Source organism: Phalangium opilio, unplaced genomic scaffold (genome assembly GCF_054372755.1).
Source record: "Phalangium opilio isolate 3A_F unplaced genomic scaffold, DU_Popi_V2 ptg000038l_1, whole genome shotgun sequence".
In the NCBI taxonomy this organism is placed as follows: Eukaryota; Metazoa; Arthropoda; class Arachnida; order Opiliones; family Phalangiidae; genus Phalangium; species Phalangium opilio.
Window position 1 is genome coordinate 5,316,471 of NW_028324161.1, and position 25,210 is coordinate 5,341,680.

Consider the following 25,210-nt stretch of genomic DNA (forward strand, 5'->3'; position numbering starts at 1 on the left):
TGGGCACAAGTTCATGTTATAAATTTATAAAGTGCGATATGTATGTGTCGGCATAAGTTTATGTTGTAAAGTTAAGTGAGCGTTATGCGTTTGATAATTTTAGCATTGCTAAAGGTAACTCATCGAGGGGATAATCACTATAACTAAACTTGCTCTTTCAAAACGTTCTGGGCAACCTAGCATCTATACCACAACCCGTTATCTAGACTACAACCTGCCATGTAGACAGGGCCGGATTAACCATATAGCAGAAGTAGCAAATGCTACGGGCCCCGCGGAGCCGAAAATGTTTGACTTCAAAATTTTTTAGTCTGCTCTGACGGGTGCTGGCAAAAAATAGAAATAATGGGAAAAAGATCATAGCGAGTTAAAAAAAATTGAGAGTGGATCCTGTAAGGGTTATATCGTGTCAAGTGCGTTTCTGGTGTGTGTCAATGCCCCTTTAGTTTTCTTCCCAAGTTCCCATTTTGAAGTTTATTGCCTAAAAGCGGCTGTTGTATGATTCAGATTTCACCCCTACTGGCCAACTCAAGTTCAACCATTCTTTTATAGTTTTAAAGCCTATAGTTTTTCTATTTTGTTTCCCTGACCTTTACTCATTGTATCCCCTATGATTTATGCCTCAATAAAAATAAGACAAATTTAACTTTTGGTTTTGTTTTACAAGCGAGAGTTTACTTTTGGTTTTGTTTTACAAGCGAGAGTTTACTTTTGGATGCGGATCCAAGCAATCGCATTCTACTTTTCTCATTTTTATTTTAAAAGTACTTTGAATATATCAGCCATCTTAATTTCTCAAATTTGGCATTCACTATATTTCACTGAAAAGGAGGTGAAATGAGTCAAGTTATGTATATATAATTTGCATATTGTGATCGATATAGTCAATATGAGCAGCAGATCCAAAGATACGGGTCGACATTACGCTTCCGGAAGTGCAAAGCGTAAAGCACAGCATGAAAAGGAAAAAAGAACCAAGATGTTATATCAAAAACACGCAAGCTGTCTGAATTTTTTAATGTCGTGGGTGAGGGTTCTGAATCCAAAGAAATCGTAGCAGAAAATATTGAAAATTCCGAAGTCGCGTCTCACAGTGCTATAGACGAATCATCATTGACAATATTACCATCAAGATCAGCAACTCTTCACGGTTTCGCCACATTATCTACAAGTCTAACTGAAGTCGAAAATGTAGAAAGCCCTCCAAATATAGCTATTTCATCTACAAGTCTAACTGAAGTCGAAAATGTAGAAAGCCCTCCAAATATAGCTATTTCATCTCCAATCCAAAATGAAGAAGAAAGCACAGTACATACTTCCAATGCAGCATCTTCTACGAGTAAAAATCAAAACGAAAGTAAAATGTACTCGAGTGATATTGGTGAATGGCCGAGCAACTTCAAGCGATATTATTGGATTGCAAAAGGAAGTAGCGAAGTGCAACATATGGACAGCGATTTCATGTCTTCAAAAAAAATATACGATAAAGAAAATAGTCCACGATTTTGTCGAAGGTCGTTTTTCACATATACACATAAACTAACAAACAAAACTCACGTGAGGGATTGGTTGTGTTATTCTGAAACGAAAGGAAAACTTTTCTGTTTTGTTTGCAAAGTTGCTGATTCTGGCTGTGCGACACGGTTTACGAAAGAAGGATTTGACGACTGGAAAAACGCAAATAATTTGTTGAAAAGACATAAAGAAAGCGCCTCTCATAGACAAGCGATAATTTAGCTGCTAGTTTCCAAAACCAAAGATGCGCGTGTTGATTCTCAACTTGTAAGCCAAATTGAGACCGAACAAAAATATTGGCGGACACTTTTGGAGAGAATTACTTCTGTTATCCAATTTTTAGCTGAACGAGGTCTTGCATTTCGGGGTAGTGATGAAACTATTGGTTCACCTCATAATGGAAACTATTTAGGTTTGTTGGAATTAATAGCCAAATTTGACGTTTTTTTGGCTCAGCATATAAACATGCATGCAAATAAAGGAAGAGGACATACATCATACTTATCAAAAACAACATGCGAGGAATTTATCGATCTAATTGCATCAAGTTTACTGGATCATATCATTTGCGAAATTAAGAAATGTAAATACTATTCAGTATCACTGGACTCTACTCCAGACGTTTCGCATGTGGACCAACTCACTCTAATAGTGCGCTATGTCTTACCATCTGGACCAGTGGAAAGGTTTGTGAAGTTCTTGGATATGGAAGGTCATACTGCCGAGCAACTCGCCCAAAGTTTACTTGACTTTCTGAAGAAAAATGGCATTGATATCAAAGACTGTCGTGGCTATGACAATGCCAGCAACATGAGTGGGAAATACCGCGGCCTACAAGCACGCATTAAGGAGATAAACAAGTACGCTGAATACATCCCCTGCTTTGCGCATTCACTGAATTTGGTTGCTAAGTGTGCTGAAGAATGTTGTACAGAAGCATCCATCTTCTTCGATTTTGTTGAAAATCTTTATACATTCTTTTCCGCTTCTACCTATCGATGGGGTCTTCTTAAAAAAGCACTGGAAGATACAGGCTCAAACCTCCCGATTTTGAAGAGACTATCGGACACTAGGTGGTCAGCCCGAGCTGATGCGACAAAGGCACTTTTATGCGGTTTTACCACTATCAAACAAGTTTTGGATGACATGTCAAATAACTCAGATCAAAAAGTAGAGTGTCGTAATCAGGCCTACGGACTAGTTTCGAAGATGAGCAAGTTGGAAACGGGAATAATGACCATTTTATGGAATGGAATTCTAGAACGCTTGCAAGCATCAAGCGCTTCATTACAGTCACCTGATCAAGATCTTAACACGGGATATGCCCTTTATGAATCGCTACACGGGTACATTCAAACTATGCGGTCTACATTTTCAGGAATTGAGGCCAAAGCGAAAATCTTATCTGACTGTGAGAATTATCAGCAACAAATTGGAAGACGACGCAAGCGAAATACTAAGTACGACGATTTCTGCGGCTCTGCTACGCCCGATGCAATTGTAGAGAATCTAACACAAAAACAAAAATTTGAAAGTCAGGTGTTTATTGTCATAATTGATAATGTACTGTCTGCCTTAGCTAAACGCATGGAAGCGTACCATAGAGTAACTGCTGTATTTGGAATACTTCGGCAGTTAAAATATCTTACTGCAGAGGAGATTTTAATAAATTCTCCCAAGATTGTAGCTGCCTATCCAGATGATTTGGTAGACAGCTTAGGTGAAGAACTTGTGCAGTTCACTGAGCTCCTAAAAACTGATGTGGCAGCTAATATTAACACCAAAAGGCATGAAGCTCTTTAGCTGCAGTATTATAAACTAATAGCGGATAACTCATTGGAATCGTGCTTTCCAAATGTTGAAATATTATTACGAATTTACCTCTCACTAATGATAACCAACTGTAGTGGCGAACGGTCATTTTCAGCATTAAAACGCATAAAAAATGACTTGAGGAACACGATGGGACAAGAGCGTCTAAATAACCTCGCCATTTTGAACATTGAATGTGATTTACTTAAAAAAATTGATTTGTCTCATATCATCTCAAAATTCGCAAATATTAAATCTAGAAAAGTTTGTTTGTAAAAGATATGTTACTGGTAAACTGTTTTATTTACTATCCTAAAAAAACTAGGGCCCCTTGGTAACATTTGCTACGGGCCCCGCACTGGCTTAATCCGACACTGCATGTAGACCACAACCTGCTATCTAGTCCACATCCCGCCATCTAGACCACAACCAGTAATAATTTCTTAAAATTATGGTTATTTGGAGGTAATTAGTAAAGCTCTAAACTAGCACGTTGTATAGAGGCTTATAAGCTAGAGCCTCGCGAACCCAGCCTCGAGGAACTCAAAAAAACCACTTCTAAAACCTGAATCCCCCAGTGCTACTGTAATAACAACGCAGTTTTTCAGATTAGGCAACGAGTTGTGACTGTGCATAAAGAAAAAACAAACAAACAACAAATCACTTTCTCAAATATATATAAGATCAATAACCTGAAACGTGAAATTAAATTAGCTTAGTCCATGAGATGACATACCTTCTACAACGGTCAATTGGTATATATGTATCATTTTTAATCTTGAAGTTACGGTCTCTAAAAGGTTTTCCGTCATGAAAGCTAGAGCGTCATCACTCTTTAGCACGTTGGAATCCTAGGAAAATGTTAAATAAGTTGAAGAATTGCGAAACATATATCCGATAACCTGAACTTACAGTTTCGCCGCATAAATATTTTCTCTTGTAGCACAGAATCCTCAATAAAATGCTGAAAATCAGACCAGTAAAATAAAGTATGCGTTATTGCGTTTGTCATTTTCGGAAGAGGTATGAGGCCAAACAGTCTTTTGTATTTTGATATTTTGTTTTTTAAAAATCTGTAGTACTCCACTCAAACCATCATTTAAGAAATGTAGCAGAAAAGAAGTGTTGAAGTAAGGTAGGATTAGAGTGTGGAGGATTATAGTATGGAGTTGTTATAACAATTCAACTACAGATCCATAATGTGCTGTGGGATTAAAGTGTTACCAATAGACGCCTAGGAGGATTGTAATCGTTTTCATAATTAATTTTTTTCATGTTTCTATTAAAGTACAAGGGCTAAAAACCTTTGTGCTCATTGGAGCTATTAATACTTTTTTTATAAAAAGTGCTACTTCATGAATTTTATATTTTTCTTTATTTTAAATTATTTTTAATTAAAGTAAAATATAAAATCCATGAAGTATCATTTCTTTTTGTAAACAAGTTTTAAATAGAAAATTTACCCATTTTTTTTAACATTTACGGTTATTGGAGCCAACAAAACATACTATATTGGCCTAATCAAATGACTATAAACCGATTATGTTAATAGAGCGAATGGATACAAGCCCGTCAGAAGAGTATATCCCTTCGGTAAGTAAAAAATGTCAATCGGTTTCAAAGGGACAGGAATAGTAAACGACTGTGGCCTCGTGTAGAAATGATAATTTGTACACATGTATAGTTAACTATGGGTGGGATTACTTAATATTTTAAAAAATCGATTAGATCCAAGGAGTTACGTTGAGTTTTAAGAGTTCCACAGCCCAACGCAGCTAATTGAACATGCACAAACTTCTTGACACATTTGAAATAAAAATTGTTACTTACGCTGAATTGTAGCAAACGGTTATGGCTGGAAGGTTTGGTATCCTTTGTATCAGTACTTCAGCATCAACGGCCGTTTCATATGCAAAGAAGTTAGCCATGAACGAAACCAACTGCCTGATGCAAAACACGATGCACACAAAGTAAACTATACTGTTTAAACGAAACTTATTCAATTTGAATCGCTGGGTGTTTGGTTTCATTTCTGCTAGGATCTCATTGACACTAGAAACCATCAGTAACACTGTTCTCGTTCTTGTGGTAGACGACATGATTCGCCCAGTTTTTTTCAAATTCACTTGAATAGACTCTTAAATATTGTAAGATTTATTGATCTCTCTTATAGTGTATATTATATTAAATTTTTGATTTGTACAAGTACTTATATTATTATATTGGGAAATAAGAAAAACTTGATTGGGGGCATCAAACACAACGTTGTAAAAATTAATTATATTTCAGCGAGTATAATTTAACACCGAGTTAAATTCAATTAAAGAATTCACTAAACATTCATTAAGTCTCATGTTTAACGCTCAGGGGAAATTGTAGAGTCTTTTGGCTTACTATACTGTCTTCATAACTTCAGTAAATGATCCTAAACCGATTTAACATCAAATGAAAGGGTTTACCAATATTTAATATTATATTATTTATTTCAGTTGAAAGGCTTTGGTCCTTTTTTGTACGCGCTTTTTTATCCCATTAGACTGTCTATGAGTAAAATGACCACTTTCCTTACTCTTCAAAGATATCTAGGGCCGTGCAGACTATTCGTTACTATTTGGTCGGACCAAATAATTTGGTCAAAATGGGCGTTTACTATTCGCACCGACGAATCGAATAATGATTTTCAAAATTCTAGAGTACCAAATAATGAGCTTCGAAAAACCGACTATTCTATAGCGGATAAAACAATTTGAAAGTGAATGTTTTTAACAGTCTATTGACCAAATTATTTGGTATTCGCAACCAGTTTTTGAATTTTTCTGTTGATTTTGTGAATTTGAGGGCGCTGTCATAGAGATATAAACATAAATGTTATGCTCCTATCCCTATGGGCGCTGTGATAGAGTCCGCTGGACCGTGGCCTCATAGATGACGCAACTCGGCAGACACAGCCTTAAAATTCTGACGTGGCTTACTGTTAAGTATTACCCGCGTTCACCGAGTCGCGTGATCTAGGAGGCTATAGCTGGAATCAGCCACTCAGTCTTTAGAAGTTCATAGACAAGGATAAATCATTATCGCTAACTATATTGAACTTCCTAATAATATGTCACTATAGTATACCTATTAAAAATATAGTATCATGGAAGAGGTCATACATTGCAAAGCGAGTAGGGATATATTGACAACTAATCTAATTTTGATTAAAATAAAACCTTTGATTCGTTCAAAGCGAGTAGGGATATATTGACAACTAATCTAATTTTGATTAAAATAAAACCTTTGATTCGTTCAAAAATAAGTTTTCAGCTGTTCAAAAGTACCTTTCCGTGTCATATTATTTAGAAATTTGAAATTTCTTAGAATAGTTTTATAGAAATTTAAATTTGGTCGAATTTTTGAACTTCACACTATTTGGTCAAATTATTTGGTCATTTTCCTATTCCGAGCCGAGAGATGGCTCCCAAAAACAGTGCTATTTGGTATTCGACGAATACCTTAAAAAGTACTATTCGCACAGCCCTAAAGATATCATAAAAATGATCGATAACCCAGGTGCGAAATGAAACAGATGGATATATACATTATTTATTAATAAAAACTGTCTTTGTAGACAAAGACGGGAAAAAGTAAGAGATAAGTGTAGAAAATTAAATGCCTGAAGTTACAGATATTAAATTTTCACTTTTGAACACATGATTATAAAACATCAATTATTTGAAAAAATTCTTATCTTAGTTTTTTTCACCAAAATTACTTAAGTAAAAATATTTTAATATGACACTTATATATCATTTTAAAAATAATAGGCGTTTTCCATTTTTCTCTCAAATATTCCAATCAGGTTGAGCCCTATAAGGAGAATAAAATGAACAGAAAAACGTTAATAGCTGATAAAGTAAAAAGCGTATTAAAACAAGAAGTGTTCGTTAACTTCAAAGTTTTCCAAGTTTCAAAAATTGACGTAATGTATAGCTCTCTAAAGATCACGATCAATCTACAAATCTTTTCGACACTAATATCAACGTCACAATAAAACTGCCTATGTTACTTTCCGCTTCGCAATATTTCTCATTTAAAAATATAAAAATTAAACTCGTAAATCTCAATTTTTTCAGATATGAAAGTATTTGAACCTTCTTAAAGACCATGCCAGTCTCTCCTCCCTGGTAAAACGTAGTATCAAGCTAGTATCCTTTAAAAAAATTCTTGATTGGGAGCAAAATACTAGGGTTAATAATGTTAAAAAAATTTTCCGCATATGAAATTTTGGTGAAAAAAACTAAGATAAGAATTTTCTTCAAATAATTGATGATTTATAATCATGTGTTCAAAAGTGAAAATTTAATATCTGTTACTTCAGGCATTTAATTTTCTACACTTATCTCTTACTTTTTCCCGTCTTTGTCTACAAAGACAGTTTTTATTAATATCTGTTACTTCAGTCTTAATATTAGTTAAAATAGTTTAGAAACCTTAGGAGAGAAAACGTTTGAGGGCGTTGCACTTACATTAGTTAAAGCTTTTGAACTGACCAATTATCTATTACAGAACTTCAAACCTCACTGCTTGACTTGACAATCAACGTCCAGTCAAACAAAAATTTCTTTCCCGTCATTTACACATTCAAATCACAGAGCAAGCGGTAGTTATACCGCAAAAAGATTAAGTAGACCTGAGCATTCCAAAGATCTGAGCACCATCAGATGACAAAGAATTGTGCACCAACACAAGTCATATGCTTATCGGCAGTCTAGCTTAATTACCCGCCATCGGTAATCTAGCTTAATTACCCGCAATCGGTAATCTAGCTTAATTACCCGCCATCGGTAATATAGCTTAATTACCCGCCATCGGTAATCTAGCTTAATTACCCGCCATCGGTAATCTAGCTTAATTAGGCGCCAACGGTAATCAAGATTAATTACCCGCCACCGGTAATTTAGCTTAATTACCCGCCACCAGTAATTTAGCTTAATTACCCGCCACCGGTAATTTAGCTTAATTGCCCGCCATCGGTAATCTAGCATAATTGCCCGCCATCGGTAATCTAGCTTAATTACCCGCAATCAGTAATCTAGCAAAATTACCCGCCATCGGTAATCTAGCTTAATTTCCCACTATCGGTAATCTAGCTTAATTACCCGCCATCGGTAATCTAGGTTAATTTCCCGCCGTCGGCAATCTAGCTTAATTACCCGAGAGAATAATACGGCAGTACAGGGAATGGATCTCCCCTGCGACCCCCCTTGCCGACCCCCTTTGGTATTATAGGGAAAACTCCACCCCCTCCCCTCCCCCCATTTTTGTCCTCTTTTTCTGCGACCCCCCTTTGCCGACCCCCATTTGGTATTATAGGGAAAATCTTTTTTGGGGTTTATAGGGAACCTCGACGACCATATTTTCAACCCCCCCTCCCCCCATTTGGTATTACAGGTAAAATATATGTTTTAGAGAGGCGAAACTCTTTTTGGGTTTATAGGGAAAGATATTTTTTTCACCGCTAGATGTCGGTATGGTCAACCTTATTTGAGGGAAAAAAGAAGAATTTCTTCGAGTCGAGAGGGGTCCTCTTTAAGCTCAGATTTGTTCTTTTCGGATCTTATTTAAAAGGGTACGTTGTAGTAGGAAAACAAGATGACCAAGACCCTAATATATGTTTTTTAAAAATTTTATTTTTACAAGATTTTACAAATCTTTTTCCAATCTAGTTTTAAAATATTTTTGTTGGGAAATTATTAAGTTATAAAGATTAAATGGTTTTAAAGTGCACATGCACTTTTTCTTTTCTAGGTTTTCTTTAAATTTAAGAATGATTTCAGTAGGAGTAATATAATTCATAATATAATTAATTAATTCATCGAAGTTTTCGTAGAATGATTCGAGAATACGTATGTACGGTTCGTCTTCGAATAAATATTTGTTAAGTTTGAAAAGAATATCGTATACAGTTTCAATCATGCATTCCAGAGATAAAGTATTAGCCTTTAAAAGTTCTAAATGTTTCGTTATTTTAGGTATTTGTCTGTTTAAAGTTAGGACTTCTTTGGGTGATATTTTAAAATTAAAGTCTTCGATATCTTGAAAAGTAAAAATTATTCCGTCTAAAGACGCGTGAAGTTTAATATAACTCTGATTCGTCTTATCCTCTAAAATGGTAAATTCTTTAGATTTTTTATCAGGATTCGAAGTTACTAATTGATATATATCATTCCATTTGTCCATAAAATGTTTCCAGGTTTCGAGGGGTAAAGGAAATCCTTTAAGATAAGTTTTTCTTCTAAGAAAAAGTTCAATTTCCATATCATCGACGAGACAGAATGTAAGATAAAGCGTTTTACTAAGATGAAATTTCGAATTAAGTTTCTTAAGACGTCCTTCCATTTTCTTTCTTTTAGTTACGGTAGATGAAGGGTTTTCGATAGGTCTTTTATTAGAAATTTCGGAAGACATTTTGGCGTGATGTTGCTCGTTCGGTTGTAAACTAGCGAATGTTGATTCGAAAGCGTTCGAATTCTCTTTTATATAATTATTGATCGGGAAGGGGAGTGAGGGGGTGATGTAAGTGTTTTCGTTGGTTCTTTTAATAAGTAAAGGTTCTAATAATATATTTATTTGATGTATTCTATGTTTAAATCTTAATTTATCTATTAAAAAATAATTTCTTCGATCTTCGTGGGGAATATGATATATTTTTATAACATTATTAAATTTAACCATAATTTTTAGTTTATGTATTTTTCTTCTTCTATTTTAGTTAAATCATGACAGGTTTTAAAAGATTTAAGACGTATAATATCGGGTACATCGGGTATTCTCGGTATGTTATTTGTAGGATATCCTTTTATAAATTTACAAGTAGGAAATTGTTTCCAATGTTCTTCGAATGGGTCGGAGATTTTCATCCAGTTATTTAAAATACCGTTACAATGAAAACAACGTACATGATCACCATAATGTAAATAATAAAAGCCCGCTCTAGCTAAAGTTCCTTTATCAATTTCGGGGAAAGGAAAATGACAAAAACTGTGATATCTTTGAATTTCGTAGTTCATATTGGGGAGTCTAAATCGTAAATGAGAAATTTGTCGACGATGTTGAGATATTTATAGGAAGTTAAAAAAAAGGTGTATGACGTCAAAATAAATAAGATCGATATATACATTTTAAAAATATTTAATTACAATAAAATAAAAATACAAAATAATTAAGAAAGAAAATTTAAAAATAAAATTTAAAAGTTTTACAAAATAATTACGAATGAAACAATTAAAAATAAAATTTAAAAGTTAATATTTTCTTTGTTTTATACAAATACGAAGCAAATAGTGCGCTTCTCTCAAAAGCGCACGGTTTTGAGCGATGGGAGAGAAATCGATGGGGGAATAAACATTTAACGGGGGGCTCATCCTCAATTTCCGTTGCCTTAGGGCAACCAATTTCGTTTAAATCAATAACGTCTTTAATATAAAACTTTTCTTCTAAAAAAGCGCATTTTTCTTTTCCTTTAGAAAAATAGGTGGCAACGTCTCGCGTTGCGTAATTAAAGCATGCCGATAGTCTATGGGCAGGTACGTCACTATCTCGGAAAGAAATGCCGTGGATGTATCGGGTAGTATAAAAATTGGTTCTTCGGTTATCGGGATCTACGTGGTATTCATCGTACGGCGATTTGAAGGTCCATGAAATGACGGAGGGTGTTGATTCTACGGTAGCGATGGCCAATTCTTTAGGTATAAACGACGGACGCTTATTTTCTTTAGTTTTTCCCAAAAGATAGTCGAATTCTACCACGACTGATTTAGACATATTGTCGGAGAAAAAATGAAGATCCGTACCAGCGTAGTTCTAGTTGAAGAGTACGAATAGTCCCAATAGGGATAGGTCCTATTTATACTACCCCGAGAAAACAAAAGTGGCGCGAAGATTAATGCTAATAATACCCTGTCAACAATAGTAATTACTGTCGAACATCTTTTGGTTTGGTAGAAATAATGCTTTTAAACATTTTGGAAATAATAAATTCGTTTTTCAAAGGATCTTTCTTGAATTTTTTCATGAAAGAGGCGGAACTTTTTTTCTTAGATCTATGTAAAATATAGGCGATGCAAAAGGGTCCGCAAGAAGAACTTGATAAGGATTGTAGTCTTCTTTTGTTATAAGACCATTTAGAAGAATTCGTTTTGATAAATATCCTGATTGATGGTACTACATTCCCAATAGCTAGTGAATCGAAGTAGTAGGCGTGTTTACGTCCGTCAAAGTATATAGCAATCCAATGAAGGCCTTTAGCCCTTTTAGGATCTAAATTTACTATTACCGATGAAGGGTAATTTTCTATTATTTTCGGTAACATGTCACTAGGGTAAACCCCTTTGAAATGTTTATAATTCTTTAAAATAGTCGTTATTTCTTGGGCATTCATTGTGTTTAACTAACAATAGAGACGTTTCTATTCTTGTCAATTTCTAGCAAAGATTGGAATTCCGAAAATACGATACAACTGAGTGTTTTCGCGAGAGCCTTTTTAAATCCTAGTTCTAGTCTCAGCTGCCCTTGTCGAACAAGGTTCCAATGATTTGTTTGACTAGCGGAATTATCTTGACTTAAATCGAAGCAGAATATGGCGTAACCAGCTGCAAATTCTTCGAAACTAATGTTTACTCCTTGGTCACTATAGTGTGTGTCAGAGCCGCTGAAAAGAGTATAGTAAGATCGTACGTACAGCCCCTTGTCAAAGTCAGGTCTTAAAGGTTTGGAAGGTATTTGTTCAGAGTTTGCAAAAAACGCTATATAATTAAGTCCGAAAGTTTCAAAATTTAAAGGGTTTTTCGAGAAAGACCCATTATACGCCTCGTGATCTACGAAACATACTAAAGACCTATTAGGGTTGGGTCCTAAATATATATTTTCGATAGAAGTAGTTAATATGTTAGGAGAAATTGTGAGAACTTTCGTTTCGGTGCGAGTGAAAGCGTATTGAGCCGCTTTGACACTTAAGGCGTGCTCGTGTGCCAATAATATTTTAGGAGCGACTTGAACTTTAGGAACGTACAGAATAGCTTCGACTATTTCGTTTTTATACACTTTTCCGTCAGGCCCCATTAAACAAAACGAAGATTTGGCTCTATAAAGTTTCAATCTTAACCCTACACCATTAATTAAGAGTTTTGAAACGTTACAAAAATCCGAACAAAGAGCGAAATATGTTTCCAATTCTTATGATTTCGCGCAAAACTATTTTCCTTTTAGTTATCCTTGGTTTTCCGTTAGAGAATCCATTTTCCCGGCAGTATCTTTATAAAACATAGCCGTTTGTAAATGAGAGTTCATAGCGTCGGAACCGTAAGTCGTTATAGTAGATATAAAGGCGTTAAAGGCGTACATATTAGCGGAAGCCGTAACGAGACAATCTCCGACGTATAAATCTACTCTTTCAAATTGACTATGTCCGAAATTATTTACCGGACCTACGTTATCCGTATCGCCTATATCGTCACCATTTTCATCGGTTATTTTATTTCGAGTGTATAACATTATTAAAGAAGTATCGGTATATTCGTTACCCGTACCTGGGCAATCAAATTCGATAGGTTGATCTCCTTTCAGAGATGTTAAAGGTTGTACAGCGATAGTTTTTATATTTTCGACAGACGTTTGCGTTGGAGGAATTGTATGTATGTCCAATTCCGAAAGAACTCCTTCAGCCATTTTTAATTTTTTATTATTTAATTAAAATTTGGAGAAAATATCACGTGGCGTCTTAAACGCCAGTTTTCTTTCAACTGATTTCAAATGATTCTTGACACGACGTTTTATAGTGTTTTTCTTCTTCTTCTTCTTCTTCTTTAGGCTATCTTTTTTCTTAGTAGTTTTTCTTTTTTTAAGACCAGATCCGTATCGTTTTCTAACATTTTCTAACGTTTCGTTAGCTCTTCTTTTAACGGATTCTTTAAGATTTTCGCCTTTAACTACGTCGCTTAAAACGTTTTGAGACGTTCTTATTAATTGTTTTCCAACAAACTTTGCTCCTTTCACTAGAAAAGGGGCGACGTATCTACCGAATCTGGCCAGTATAGCCCCAATACCAAATCTGGTTTGTCCCCCATAGCCCCTTTGAAACGGTCTTCCCAGATATACGCTATTTATAACCCCTTGACCCGTTTGGGCTTGATTTAAGTAATAAGTATTATAATAACATGGCTGATGGTTTTTATTTTCTATCGCCGCTGTTCGACGCATTTTATATGTAATTTACAAGACAAAGTCCCGAATTGAAATGGGGCATTTGTCCAAGATGATTCCTTATATCTATGGTTATCGTATCGAAATATTTTTTGGATAAGGGGATATAATGAGGGGAATCAAATGTTTTGACGATCGTAGAACCGTGTTTATTATTATAATAATCCACGGGTACGATTCTCAATAAAGGCACTGTCGAATTACCGACAATTTCGTTTTCGACAATATCCGTATAAATATATAATTCGGAAGGTACGTGAAAATTAAGACGCGCCGGATATTGGCTTGTGCCCTGTATATTTTTATTATCGACGAATCCTAAAATATCCGCCAAATGACGACTTAAACTTAAAAAAGCCGTCGAGTCGATAGATTCTTTATTTTTCTGTTTTACTATTACGTGACCGCTAATTCCATCGTGAATTAATTTTATAAATGCCGAAATACATATTTCGGTATTGTTAATAACTTGCAATATATGATCTATAGATTGATAATTTCCAGATCTAATATCCTCCACGAAGTATTCATCAACGTGAACTTCTTCTTCATCAACTTCTTGATCTTTTTTTCTCTTTTTCGCTTCCCCATCCTTTTTCTCGGAACTGTCAACGACTTCCCCGAGTAAAGGAGGGGCGGTGGTGGTAACAGAAAGGCGTTTAGAAGGGAGAGGTTTTTGATTTTTTCTTTCTTTCGTTTGCAAGCTTTTGAATGTATTTCTTTTTTCCTCGCGAGTTTTTCGTTTTCGTTTTCTTTTAAAACGTTATAGAAACTGTTTGTATATATAATTTCTACTAAAGCTATATCCCAATTTTTATCGGAACTTTCTAAATTAATAGGATTAGGTAATTTTGTAATATACGACGAGATTTTGTTCGAAGGGAAAAAATCCATAGAGGATACACTCGGTAGCGTCAGGTAAAATCCCGATTTGTTCGACATTTTCGGCTAACACCCAAGAATTTTGAGATTTGGGTAAACCTAAAAATTTCACGAAATATTCTAGTTTTCCTTTACGTTTTCTTTTCTTGAGAATAGATTCTATTTTGAAGCTACGAGGCTTGGAGCATTTAATGAGTTGTTGACTGTAGAAATACCCTTTTACATCTGAACCTTCCAAATCTTGCAATTTATATAAATGTGGAACTCTCGATTTTAAAATTCCGACAATTTTAAATACTTCGATCGAAAAGTTTCCTTCGTACCCTTTAGCGAAGGCCGATTTCAGTTTCGACACGCGTACGTAATCTCCCAATTGAAATTTGGGAGACTTAACGATTATTTTCTTCGTTTTCTGGTCTTTTTTATAAATATTTTTATAAACTCTTAAAATATTGGTAGGGTTGACGTTATTCGAAGCCATTTTAATACTCGAATGATAAGCCGAATTATAGGCGTTATGAAAATTATCAATTTGATCGATGTATCTGTAAGTATTATAATGGGTGAAATATTTATGCATTCGTGTTTTAATCGTTCTATTGAATCTTTCTACGAAAGGGGCGTGGTGAGGTTCGGAAGTCATCGTGTCGAATTTAATATTTCTTTCTTTAAGAAACTTTCTGACTTTGAAATTAACAAACTCTTTACCCGAATCGAAATAGATTTTGCGAGGCGAATTGCTTTTATCCGGAGAGAACATAATTTTTAAACCTTTCAATTCTTCGTCGGCCGTCTTTCGCTTTAAAGGGACAATGAAACCTTTTCTAGAGAAACAATCTATGCCCATTAATAAATAATTGAAATTATCGTTATATTGAGAATAGGTTTTCATATCGACTAAATCCAATTCGAATCTGTCGCCTATATTAAAAACGGGTATTTTACGTCTAGGAAATTTTTTTAAAGGAGTTTTGTGTAAAGTATAAGCTTCCAAGGTTTCTAAAAATTCGCGTACATTTTTTCTCGAAATTCCTTTATCTTTTACGGCCTTATATAAAGATTCGATACTCGAAAATGAAGCGGGATGCGAAACGTCGAAATAGATTTCGTTTAAGGATTTTTCTTGATTGTTCGATAAGTCTCCCATTCTCCTTTGTTAAATTTTTTCTTTTTTATTCCCGGGGTTATTGTAAGAACGCGTTTTCTTTTAGGTTTTAAAATTGACCTATTCGGAGTTGTTGCGGTAGTAGTTTTATTTCTAAGTCTTTTTTACCTCTCCGTGTGACGTAGTCCAGGAGAGGTTCTGTAACGGCCGTGTCTGTGTGTGTGTCTGTCCGTTGTTACACCCACGTGACCGCGTTCGCAGTTTGCGTATCGGAGCAAACGTGTTCCCAATTTCCGGACCGCATTGACAGTCACAGAAATTTAGAAATTGTATTTTTCTCCGTTGGCTACTCTATACTTGAGTTCTCACACCACCATGTTTGGTCTTCGTCCATCCCTCATGGACACCAGTCTGTACATACTGGCTTCTAATCACCACCATCTTCTGGTCTTCGTCCTTCCCACATGGACACCAGTCTGTACATACTGGCTTCTAATCACCACCATCTTCTGGTCATCGTCCATTCCACTTGGACACCAGTCTGTACATATTGGCTTCTAATCACCACCATCTTCTGGTCTTCGTCCTTCCCACATGGACACCAGTCTGTACATACTGGCTTCTAATCACCACCATCTTCTGGTCATCGTCCATTCCACTTGGACACCAGTCTGTACATATTGGCTTCTAATCACCACCATCTTCTGGTCTTCGTCCATTCCACTTGGACACCAGTCTGTACATACTGGCTTCTAATCACCACCATCTTCTGGTCTTCGTCCATCCCACTTGGACACCAGTCTGTACATACTGGCTTCTAATCACCACCATCTTCTGGTCTTCGTCCATCCCACTTGGACACCACTCTGTACATACTGGCTCCTAAACACCACCATCCACTGGCCTTCCGTCAACTCCACATAGACACCAATCTGTATCATTGGCTTCTAACACCACCATCCACTGGTCTTCCGTCTATTCCACATAGACACCAATCTGTATCATTGGCTTCTACTCCATTATCATCGTTTGGTTTTAGGATATACGCGGCGATCAGCTAGGGTTACGAGAAACGTCTAGCCTCCCTAAGGTGGGATCGCCACCAAAGGTTTTCGCAATTGCGCTTTTTCCTTACTATTATAATGGAAACGAATCGTATATATACCCCAAAATTTGAAGAAAGTGGGCAAGAGGGGTACCCTTCACTTTAAACGTCAATATTAGCAAAGTTTGAGATGATAATAGGTATAACTTTATTTTAAACGATTTAACTATTATTAATGTTAATTATTGAAGATTAAAATAATTAAAAATAATTATATTTATTTAAATATTAAAGATAAACCTCTCGTGCAAAGAGAGAGATTATCATCGCCTCCTATATCTGCCAAGGCCCGTGCATGCGAGATATTTCATTCATTGCCTCCTATCTATCAAGGCCCGTGCATTGCGATATATTTTTCAAAACAACAACCTAAATGGGAAGCTCCTCTCAGAAACATAATAATTTCTTTTCTCTGTATATGAAATGAAAATCTGGATAATATTGCGCTCCTTCTTTAATGGTATCAATCCTTGCCTGTCTATTAATATTTTACGTAGTAGTAATACGTTTTTAGCGAAGTCTAGAGAGGATAAACATAAGCGAGATTGTTTCGGAAAAAAAATACTGCTTCCACTAATGGGTTTATACTCCTTGTTACTCTTGTTGTCTGTGTGTGTCCGTCCATTGTTACACTAGTGCGTCGCGTTAGCAGTTAGCCTTGTGTTGATGTGTTAAGAAATCATACAGAACCTTAATATTCCCTTTTTCCATAATATAAAGTGAATATGTGGAAGTATTTTTCGTAATTATGATGCATTTAGTACTTTTGTAGCTTTAAAGCTCTGTTTCATTTTGATATTCCAAAGATTTTTTTTAATATTGTTATTTGAAATGGCTGTTTATATATTGCTTAAGCTATACTACATCTGTATATAGAATAATCATTGGTTTAGTGATTTCATGAAGAAAACTAAGACCTAGATTCCGGCGCGTATAACAAGTATTATCCGCAATAGGCTTAGTGAAACAAAGAGTAAATAATTGAGGCCTGAGGTGAAGTAAACTCTTGGCTTTGATTTTCGTGTCTAAAAGGAAGAGACATCAACGGTTCAGAGTGAGCCGAAAGTTAAATACACTCTTAAATAATAATAATAAGGTTAGTAAAAGGGCTAATGGTAAACGGGTATTAACTACAGACTTATTAATCTCTTTATGGTGCGCATTGACTATTAGTGCGTCTAGCTACAAATTAGCTTTGTTGTTATTTAATGTTAACATTCATGTTGGCAAACTAAGAATATTGTTGAGGTGAGACGAGACGATAGTGTTTACACTGCAAACCAGTTGTGAATGTAGCTTTCAGAATATAGGGTAAACAGCTGAAGCGTAGACTTCATTTCCTGTTCTTTTCCCCATTGACTGATTTCCATGTGTCCAAGATTTATCCTTATTGGATGTAAAATGTCGTCTGCTTTACTGTAAATTCGCTATGTTTGGAATACTGCTTCAATATTTCGTAAATTTTTACTTCAAAAATGTGAAATAATTCCATATCTAGGTAAATACGTTTGTAGTAGTAGACCTCTTGACACGGAGAGGTAATATTTTGGTTTTCCCAACTTGTTACCTCTCCGTGTGACGTAGTCCAGGAGAGGTTCTGTAACGGCCGTGTCTGTGTGTGTGTCTGTCCGTTGTTACACCCACGTGACCGCGTTCGCAGTTTGCGTATCGGAGCAAACGTGTTCCCAATTTCCGGACCGCATTGACAGTCACAGAAATTTAGAAATTGTATTTTTCTCCGTTGGCTACTCTATACTTGAGTTCTCACACCACCATGTTTGGTCTTCGTCCATCCCTCATGGACACCAGTCTGTACATACTGGCTTCTAATCACCACCATCTTCTGGTCTTCGTCCTTCCCACATGGACACCAGTCTGTACATACTGGCTTCTAATCACCACCATCTTCTGGTCATCGTCCATTCCACTTGGACACCAGTCTGTACATATTGGCTTCTAATCACCACCATCTTCTGGTCTTCGTCCTTCCCACATGGACACCAGTCTGTACATACTGGCTTCTAATCACCACCATCTTCTGGTCATCGTCCATTCCACTTGGACACCAGTCTGTACATATTGGCTTCTAATCACCACCATCTTCTGGTCTTCGTCCATTCCACTTGGACACCAGTCTGTACATACTGGCTTCTAATCACCACCATCTTCTGGTCTTCGTCCATCCCACTTGGACACCACTCTGTACATACTGGCTCCTAAACACCACCATCCACTGGCCTTCCGTCAACTCCACATAGACACCAATCTGTATCATTGGCTTCTAACACCACCATCCACTGGTCTTCCGTCTATTCCACATAGACACCAATCTGTATCATTGGCTTCTACTCCATTATCATCGTTTGGTTTTAGGATATACGCGGCGATCAGCTAGGGTTACGAGAAACGTCTAGCCTCCCTAAGGTGGGATCGCCACCAAAGGTTTTCGCAATTGCGCTTTTTCCTTACTATTATAATGGAAACGAATCGTATATATACCCCAAAATTTGAAGAAAGTGGGCAAGAGGGGTACCCTTCACTTTAAACGTCAATATTAGCAAAGTTTGAGATGATAATAGGTATAACTTTATTTTAAACGATTTAACTATTATTAATGTTAATTATTGAAGATTAAAATAATTAAAAATAATTATATTTATTTAAATATTAAAGATAAACCTCTCGTGCAAAGAGAGAGATTATCATCGCCTCCTATATCTGCCAAGGCCCGTGCATGCGAGATATTTCATTCATTGCCTCCTATCTATCAAGGCCCGTGCATTGCGATATATTTTTCAAAACAACAACCTAAATGGGAAGCTCCTCTCAGAAACATAATAATTTCTTTTCTCTGTATATGAAATGAAAATCTGGATAATATTGCGCTCCTTCTTTAATGGTATCAATCCTTGCCTGTCTATTAATATTTTACGTAGTAGTAATACGTTTTTAGCGAAGTCTAGAGAGGATAAACATAAGCGAGATTGTTTCGGAAAAAAAATACTGCTTCCACTAATGGGTTTATACTCCTTGTTACTCTTGTTGTCTGTGTGTGTCCGTCCATTGTTACACTAGTGCGTCGCGTTAGCAGTTAGCCTTGTGTTGATGTGTTAAGAAATCATACAGAACCTTAATATTCCCTTTTTCCATAATATAAAGTGAATATGTGGAAGTATTTTTCGTAATTATGATGCATTTAGTACTTTTGTAGCTTTAAAGCTCTGTTTCATTTTGATATTCCAAAGATTTTTTTTAATATTGTTATTTGAAATGGCTGTTTATATATTGCTTAAGCTATACTACATCTGTATATAGAATAATCATTGGTTTAGTGATTTCATGAAGAAAACTAAGACCTAGATTCCGGCGCGTATAACAAGTATTATCCGCAATAGGCTTAGTGAAACAAAGAGTAAATAATTGAGGCCTGAGGTGAAGTAAACTCTTGGCTTTGATTTTCGTGTCTAAAATGAAGAGACATCAACGGTTCAGAGTGAGCCGAAAGTTAAATACACTCTTAAATAATAATAATAAGGTTAGTAAAAGGGCTAATGGTAAACGGGTATTAACTACAGACTTATTAATCTCTTTGTGGTGCGCATTGACTATTAGTGCGTCTAGCTACAAATTAGCTTTGTTGTTATTTAATGTTAACATTCATGTTGGCAAACTAAGAATATTGTTGAGGTGAGACGAGACGATAGTGTTTACACTGCAAACCAGTTGTGAATGTAGCTTTCAGAATATAGGGTAAACAGCTGAAGCGTAGACTTCATTTCCTGTTCTTTTCCCCATTGACTGATTTCCATGTGTCCAAGATTTATCCTTATTGGATGTAAAATGTCGTCTGCTTTACTGTAAATTCGCTATGTTTGGAATACTGCTTCAATATTTCGTAAATTTTTACTTCAAAAATGTGAAATAATTCCATATCTAGGTAAATACGTTTGTAGTAGTAGACCTCTTGACACGGAGAGGTAATATTTTGGTTTTCCCAACTTGTTTAATCGGTAACGAACTCGGTGTTGTTGTTAATTGAAATGATTGGGGTGTTGATGGTGGTGGTGGGGTCGGTTGTTGTTGTTGTTGTTGTTGTTGAAGAAGAAATAATGGTTTAGTTTTTTTAACGTAATTTTCGACAAATTGTTCGAATTCTTTCCATCCAATAGGTGGGGATAATAAAACGTTTCCTTCGTCGAAATATTTAATGGCGTAATAAACTAATTCGCTAATATCGCTATTTAATACTCGAGAATCGTCTATAAAAACGGACCCGTCTTTATCAGACCACTTTACTCTTCTTTCGTTAGTCGACAAATAATTTAAAATATCTTTCGCGCGTGATCTATATTCCATTGAAAATAAATTAATCCAAGGTTGTAAAGAATTATGTTCTTGAGGATTTTTAGTCGTTTGATATCTTTGCCATAATTGTTGATATAAAACCCATTTAGTTTTATCGTCTAAATTAACGTTGTTAATTATTTCGCGCATATCATTTTCCAAATTAGTTAACGTATTGACGTCGTTGGAAACCGGAGACGATTCTGGTTTTTCGTAGGGTACTAAAGTCATTTTTTTAGCGAATTTCATTTTCTAGAACTAAATAAAGATCCAATACAGACGCGGCCAAGGCTAAAAGCAAAGAAAAGATCCCTCCGCCTTTTTGATTAATCAATATTGATCTTTTTAATTTCCAATTAACTTTTTTCGGCGATTTTTCTTAATTTATTTTTATATTTAGATAACTTTTTTAAAATTGTTCGAACTTAATTCGAGATTTCCGTTAAGGGTATTAAGCGCGACTTCGCTTAGAGTTTCGATAAGTTCTTTATCGGCGTTTTTCAAAAGACCTAAACGTTGATTTCTTTTTAATTTACTTAAAGTTTTAATTAAATGTATATTCTTTTTAGCTAAACGTTGACAAAAATTTCCTTTCCTTCGTCGTTTCGAAGAAGGGCTTTTACGTTTCATAGCCATCTTAAAAATGAAGCTAGGTATCGAAATTTATCTTCTTTTATTTAGGAACGTAGATAGTAATTTTTTCATTCGGGAAAATATTAGTTCTAATTCTCCATTCCTCGGGACAATTTTGACTTAAATCGAATAATAAATAAGAATAAGGATTTTTGGTAGCGTCTTTGTAACTTTCTTGAATAAATTTCCAATTATAGGGATCGATTTGTTTGAATAAAAAATTGACTTGCATTTTATCTCTAATTTGTCTAAATAAAATAATATATTTAGAGTTTAAAGATATTTCTCTTATATTTTTATGAAATAAATTTTGTACTAAAAATAAAACCGATATAGATCTATGATGACTATATTTAGTAAATATATCGGCTATTAAAGTACTTTTATTTTCGCTCATTAAATCGTCAATTATCATTAATATATTTTTAGAGCCGTCGTAAATAGTAATATCATCCGGTAATCCGCGAATAAAATTAATATTACTATTGCTTTTCATATCGTCATAAAAAGGTTGCCATTCCGAATAATAATAATCAATTTGATCAATTTTAGGTTTAAACATATATTCTAATTCTTTAATAATTCTATAACAGAATACTGTTTTACCGCTACCGGAACTACCGGCTAACAATATCGATGCTGGATGTTCAAAAGGTATTATCATACGTCTTACTTCGAACTATATATATTAATACGAATGAATCAAAAATAAGAAATGCTATTAAATAAATATTAATTAAATTATAATTAACGCGTTCGCGGATTTTACGCGCGCGCGGAAGGGGAGGCCAAAATCCCGCCCCCACCAAAAAATTTTTGGAGGGACGAAGTCCCTCCAAATATTTTTTTTCTTATTTCTTTACCATTCAAATAAATGTTTCAAATAAAGACACAATAAATTAAAAAAAGAGTATACTTTATTTACAAAATTCATTTATATCCATAAGGTAATGTTTCGAAATTGTTAGGTAAAATTCTTACTTTATCTAATATTATTCAGTATACTTTAGTTTCATCGCGAGATACGACAATATGATTTGGTAATCTTCTAATTTGTTTCGGAATACGTATTTTAAAATCAGTAGTTTCATTTTCTTCAATTTCTACGCCTAATAAGGCTTTAAGGTTTTCTATATTTATAATTTTCTCCGAATTTATATCGAGCCTAAATCGTTTCACTTTAGTAATATTATATTTTTTCCCCGAGTCAGGATCAAATATTGACATGCTATAATTTTTAGGACCACCGCTTACGAATAATTGACAATACGCGTTCTTGCCAAAACATTCTAATTCATTTTTAAGTTGACCCAAATAATCTCCCGTAGGTAATAAAGGGTCTCCGTTAGGGGATAAATACAGTAATGAGTCAGTGTCGTAATAATATCAGGCTTGACCAACTTGTTCTAAAGACTCGAGTAAATGTAGTCTCGCCATTGCGGTAGTGTACGAGGCGACTACTACATTCGTGTGTTTGTGTTCAATTTCGTTTCCTTCGGTGGGTATATATTTAACTAGAATCGTCTTTTCGTTTATTGTCATAATACTTCTAACTTCGATTTCGGGATTTAATAATAATTCGAATAACTCGCGACCAGTTTTCAAAACTTCCGTTTTGGTTAAAACAGTTCTTTGCGCGAGTTTTCCCCATAAAGAATTAAGCATAAATTTTGCCAATGATCTTAACCCCTCGTTTTTCTTAATATTATCTAGATTCAAATCGATACCTTCCATTAATTTGAAATTTTTAACGTATTGTCTCTTTTCTTGTTCGGTGTTGCAATTTGATGGAAAAACGCTAGCCTCGGTTTTATATCTTAAAAAGGTATCGATATATTCTTGAAATAATCCCCCCTTTCCCGTTACTTTATCGTATTCGGTTATTTCATGGACCCAAGCTTCGATCTTTTTTAAAATTACGTAACCTCTATTAACAGCGTGTCTAAGTTCGTCAATAACCCAAGTACCGTTTAATTGTCTTTCGTGAGGCTCGTGGTTACATTTCTCTTGATTTTTAGTTTTGCAACACGTGTAACACAATGTAAAAACTAATTTATTGTTAATTTTAGCCGGAAGAACCGGGTGGTATAGGCTAGACGGGGGCAAAACTTCGCATTTTAGTAACCCTTCAAATTCAAAAATGTCGGGTATATTCTCGAGTAATATTTTGGGGTGACCTAACACGTTCTTTTTACATTTATTTACATAGGGATATAAAGATGTGAAATCTAAATAATGAATCTGTTCGGTACCCCTTGTTTCGTGGAATGTTTTCAAAGTATTTACTCGACCTCCGAAAAAGCTATCTTTTGGATTCAAGGCTTCTTTAATTTTAGTTAATAAGTTCTCGTTCGAGAGAAACTCGTCAATTTCGGGATTATTTTTCTTTTCTAAATTCCACTCGCATTCCCAAATCGTGGACAATTTTATATTATTTGACGATCCCAGCTTGTTAATTATTTTCATCGTTCGAATCCATCTAGTATTTAAAGTTTGACCTGGATCACCCGATATAAGTTTATGTCTATTTAAAGGGAAGCAAACTTTACACCCGTGGAACCAACATCCGAAAAATTCAAACACTTCATTCTCGTACATCCCGTCTACTTTCATATTAAGGACTCTCGCTTCTTTCCCCGTATACGCCGATTGAATTGGAATGTTTCTTTTATGACTTAACCATACTAACCATTCAATCGCCACGCGAGATTGATTTTCTTTAAGGCGGTATAAATTCTTGGGTATTATTCCTATGGTATCTTTTTAGCCATATCGTAGTATACGATAGGCTCTTAGTTTGACCCGAGCCGTAGTAGTAGTAGTAGTAGTAGTAACAGTAGTGGCCGGAGTTTTCGCTATCGTTATCGTCAGATTTTAGCTTAAAAGGAACTTTATATTACCACAACCCACCCATAGGGGTTACTGGGCTCGGTTAGAGATTTAATTTTAATTAAAATTTTTTCAGGTCAGACCCGGGAATCGAACCCCGGGTCGCTGGCGTAGTAGACAAACACTCTAACCACTGAACCATAGAGACTCAATAGAAACTCCGAGTTTTTTATTATTTATTCTTATCTCTAAAATGTCGGGGTGATGTGGGGTGGGGTACCTCTTAATCTGTGGGGTCGGAAACTTTTGAATTTTTATCTGTGGAGTCGGATACTTATGAATTTGTATGTTTGGGGTTTTTATATTTATTTTCTTTCTATGTATGTGCTAATTAAATAGATAACGATTTTCCCCGTTTTTCGTTCTCGTTCGGTAGCTATCGTCATCTATGTTATGTTTGACTGGAACGTTTTGGCGGTTAATTCAAATGTGGGTTTAGATAGAGCTAACATAGTGTTAAATGAGCGTTATGCGTTTGATCATTTTAGCATTGCTAAAGGTAATTCGAGGGGATAATCACTATAACTAAACTTTCTCTTTCAAAAGTTTCTGGGCAAAAGTCCTTGTTAGAAATTTATAAGATGCGATAAGTGTGCATCGGCATAAGTCTATGTTGTAAACTCATCGAGAGGATTATCACTAAAAACTATCTGTTCTTCGATTCGCCGGAATATTAGAATTAC

General features: G+C 35.3%; 4 protein-coding genes across 4 annotated transcripts; 1 reads left to right on the plus strand and 3 right to left on the minus strand.

The window, feature by feature from the left end:
• The first annotated feature begins 1,980 nt into the window (after positions 1–1,980).
• Positions 1,981–3,318, plus strand: LOC149682790 (52 kDa repressor of the inhibitor of the protein kinase-like). The gene has a single exon (XM_089834394.1). It carries the CDS (start codon positions 1,981–1,983, stop codon positions 3,316–3,318), a length of 1,338 nt encoding a protein of 445 aa, XP_089690520.1.
• Positions 3,319–11,754: 8,436 nt separating this feature from the next.
• On the minus strand, positions 11,755–12,429 carry LOC149682791 (uncharacterized protein F54H12.2-like). The gene has a single exon (XM_089834395.1). The coding sequence runs from the start codon at positions 12,427–12,429 to the stop codon at positions 11,755–11,757; it is 675 nt and encodes a 224-aa protein (XP_089690521.1).
• A 147-nt stretch (positions 12,430–12,576) lies between these two features.
• Positions 12,577–13,035, minus strand: LOC149682792 (uncharacterized). The gene has a single exon (XM_089834396.1). It carries the CDS (start codon positions 13,033–13,035, stop codon positions 12,577–12,579), a length of 459 nt encoding a protein of 152 aa, XP_089690522.1.
• Positions 13,036–23,024: 9,989 nt separating this feature from the next.
• LOC149682793 (uncharacterized) lies at positions 23,025–24,251 on the minus strand. The gene has a single exon (XM_089834397.1). The coding sequence runs from the start codon at positions 24,249–24,251 to the stop codon at positions 23,025–23,027; it is 1,227 nt and encodes a 408-aa protein (XP_089690523.1).
• Between the last annotated feature and the right edge of the window lie 959 nt (positions 24,252–25,210).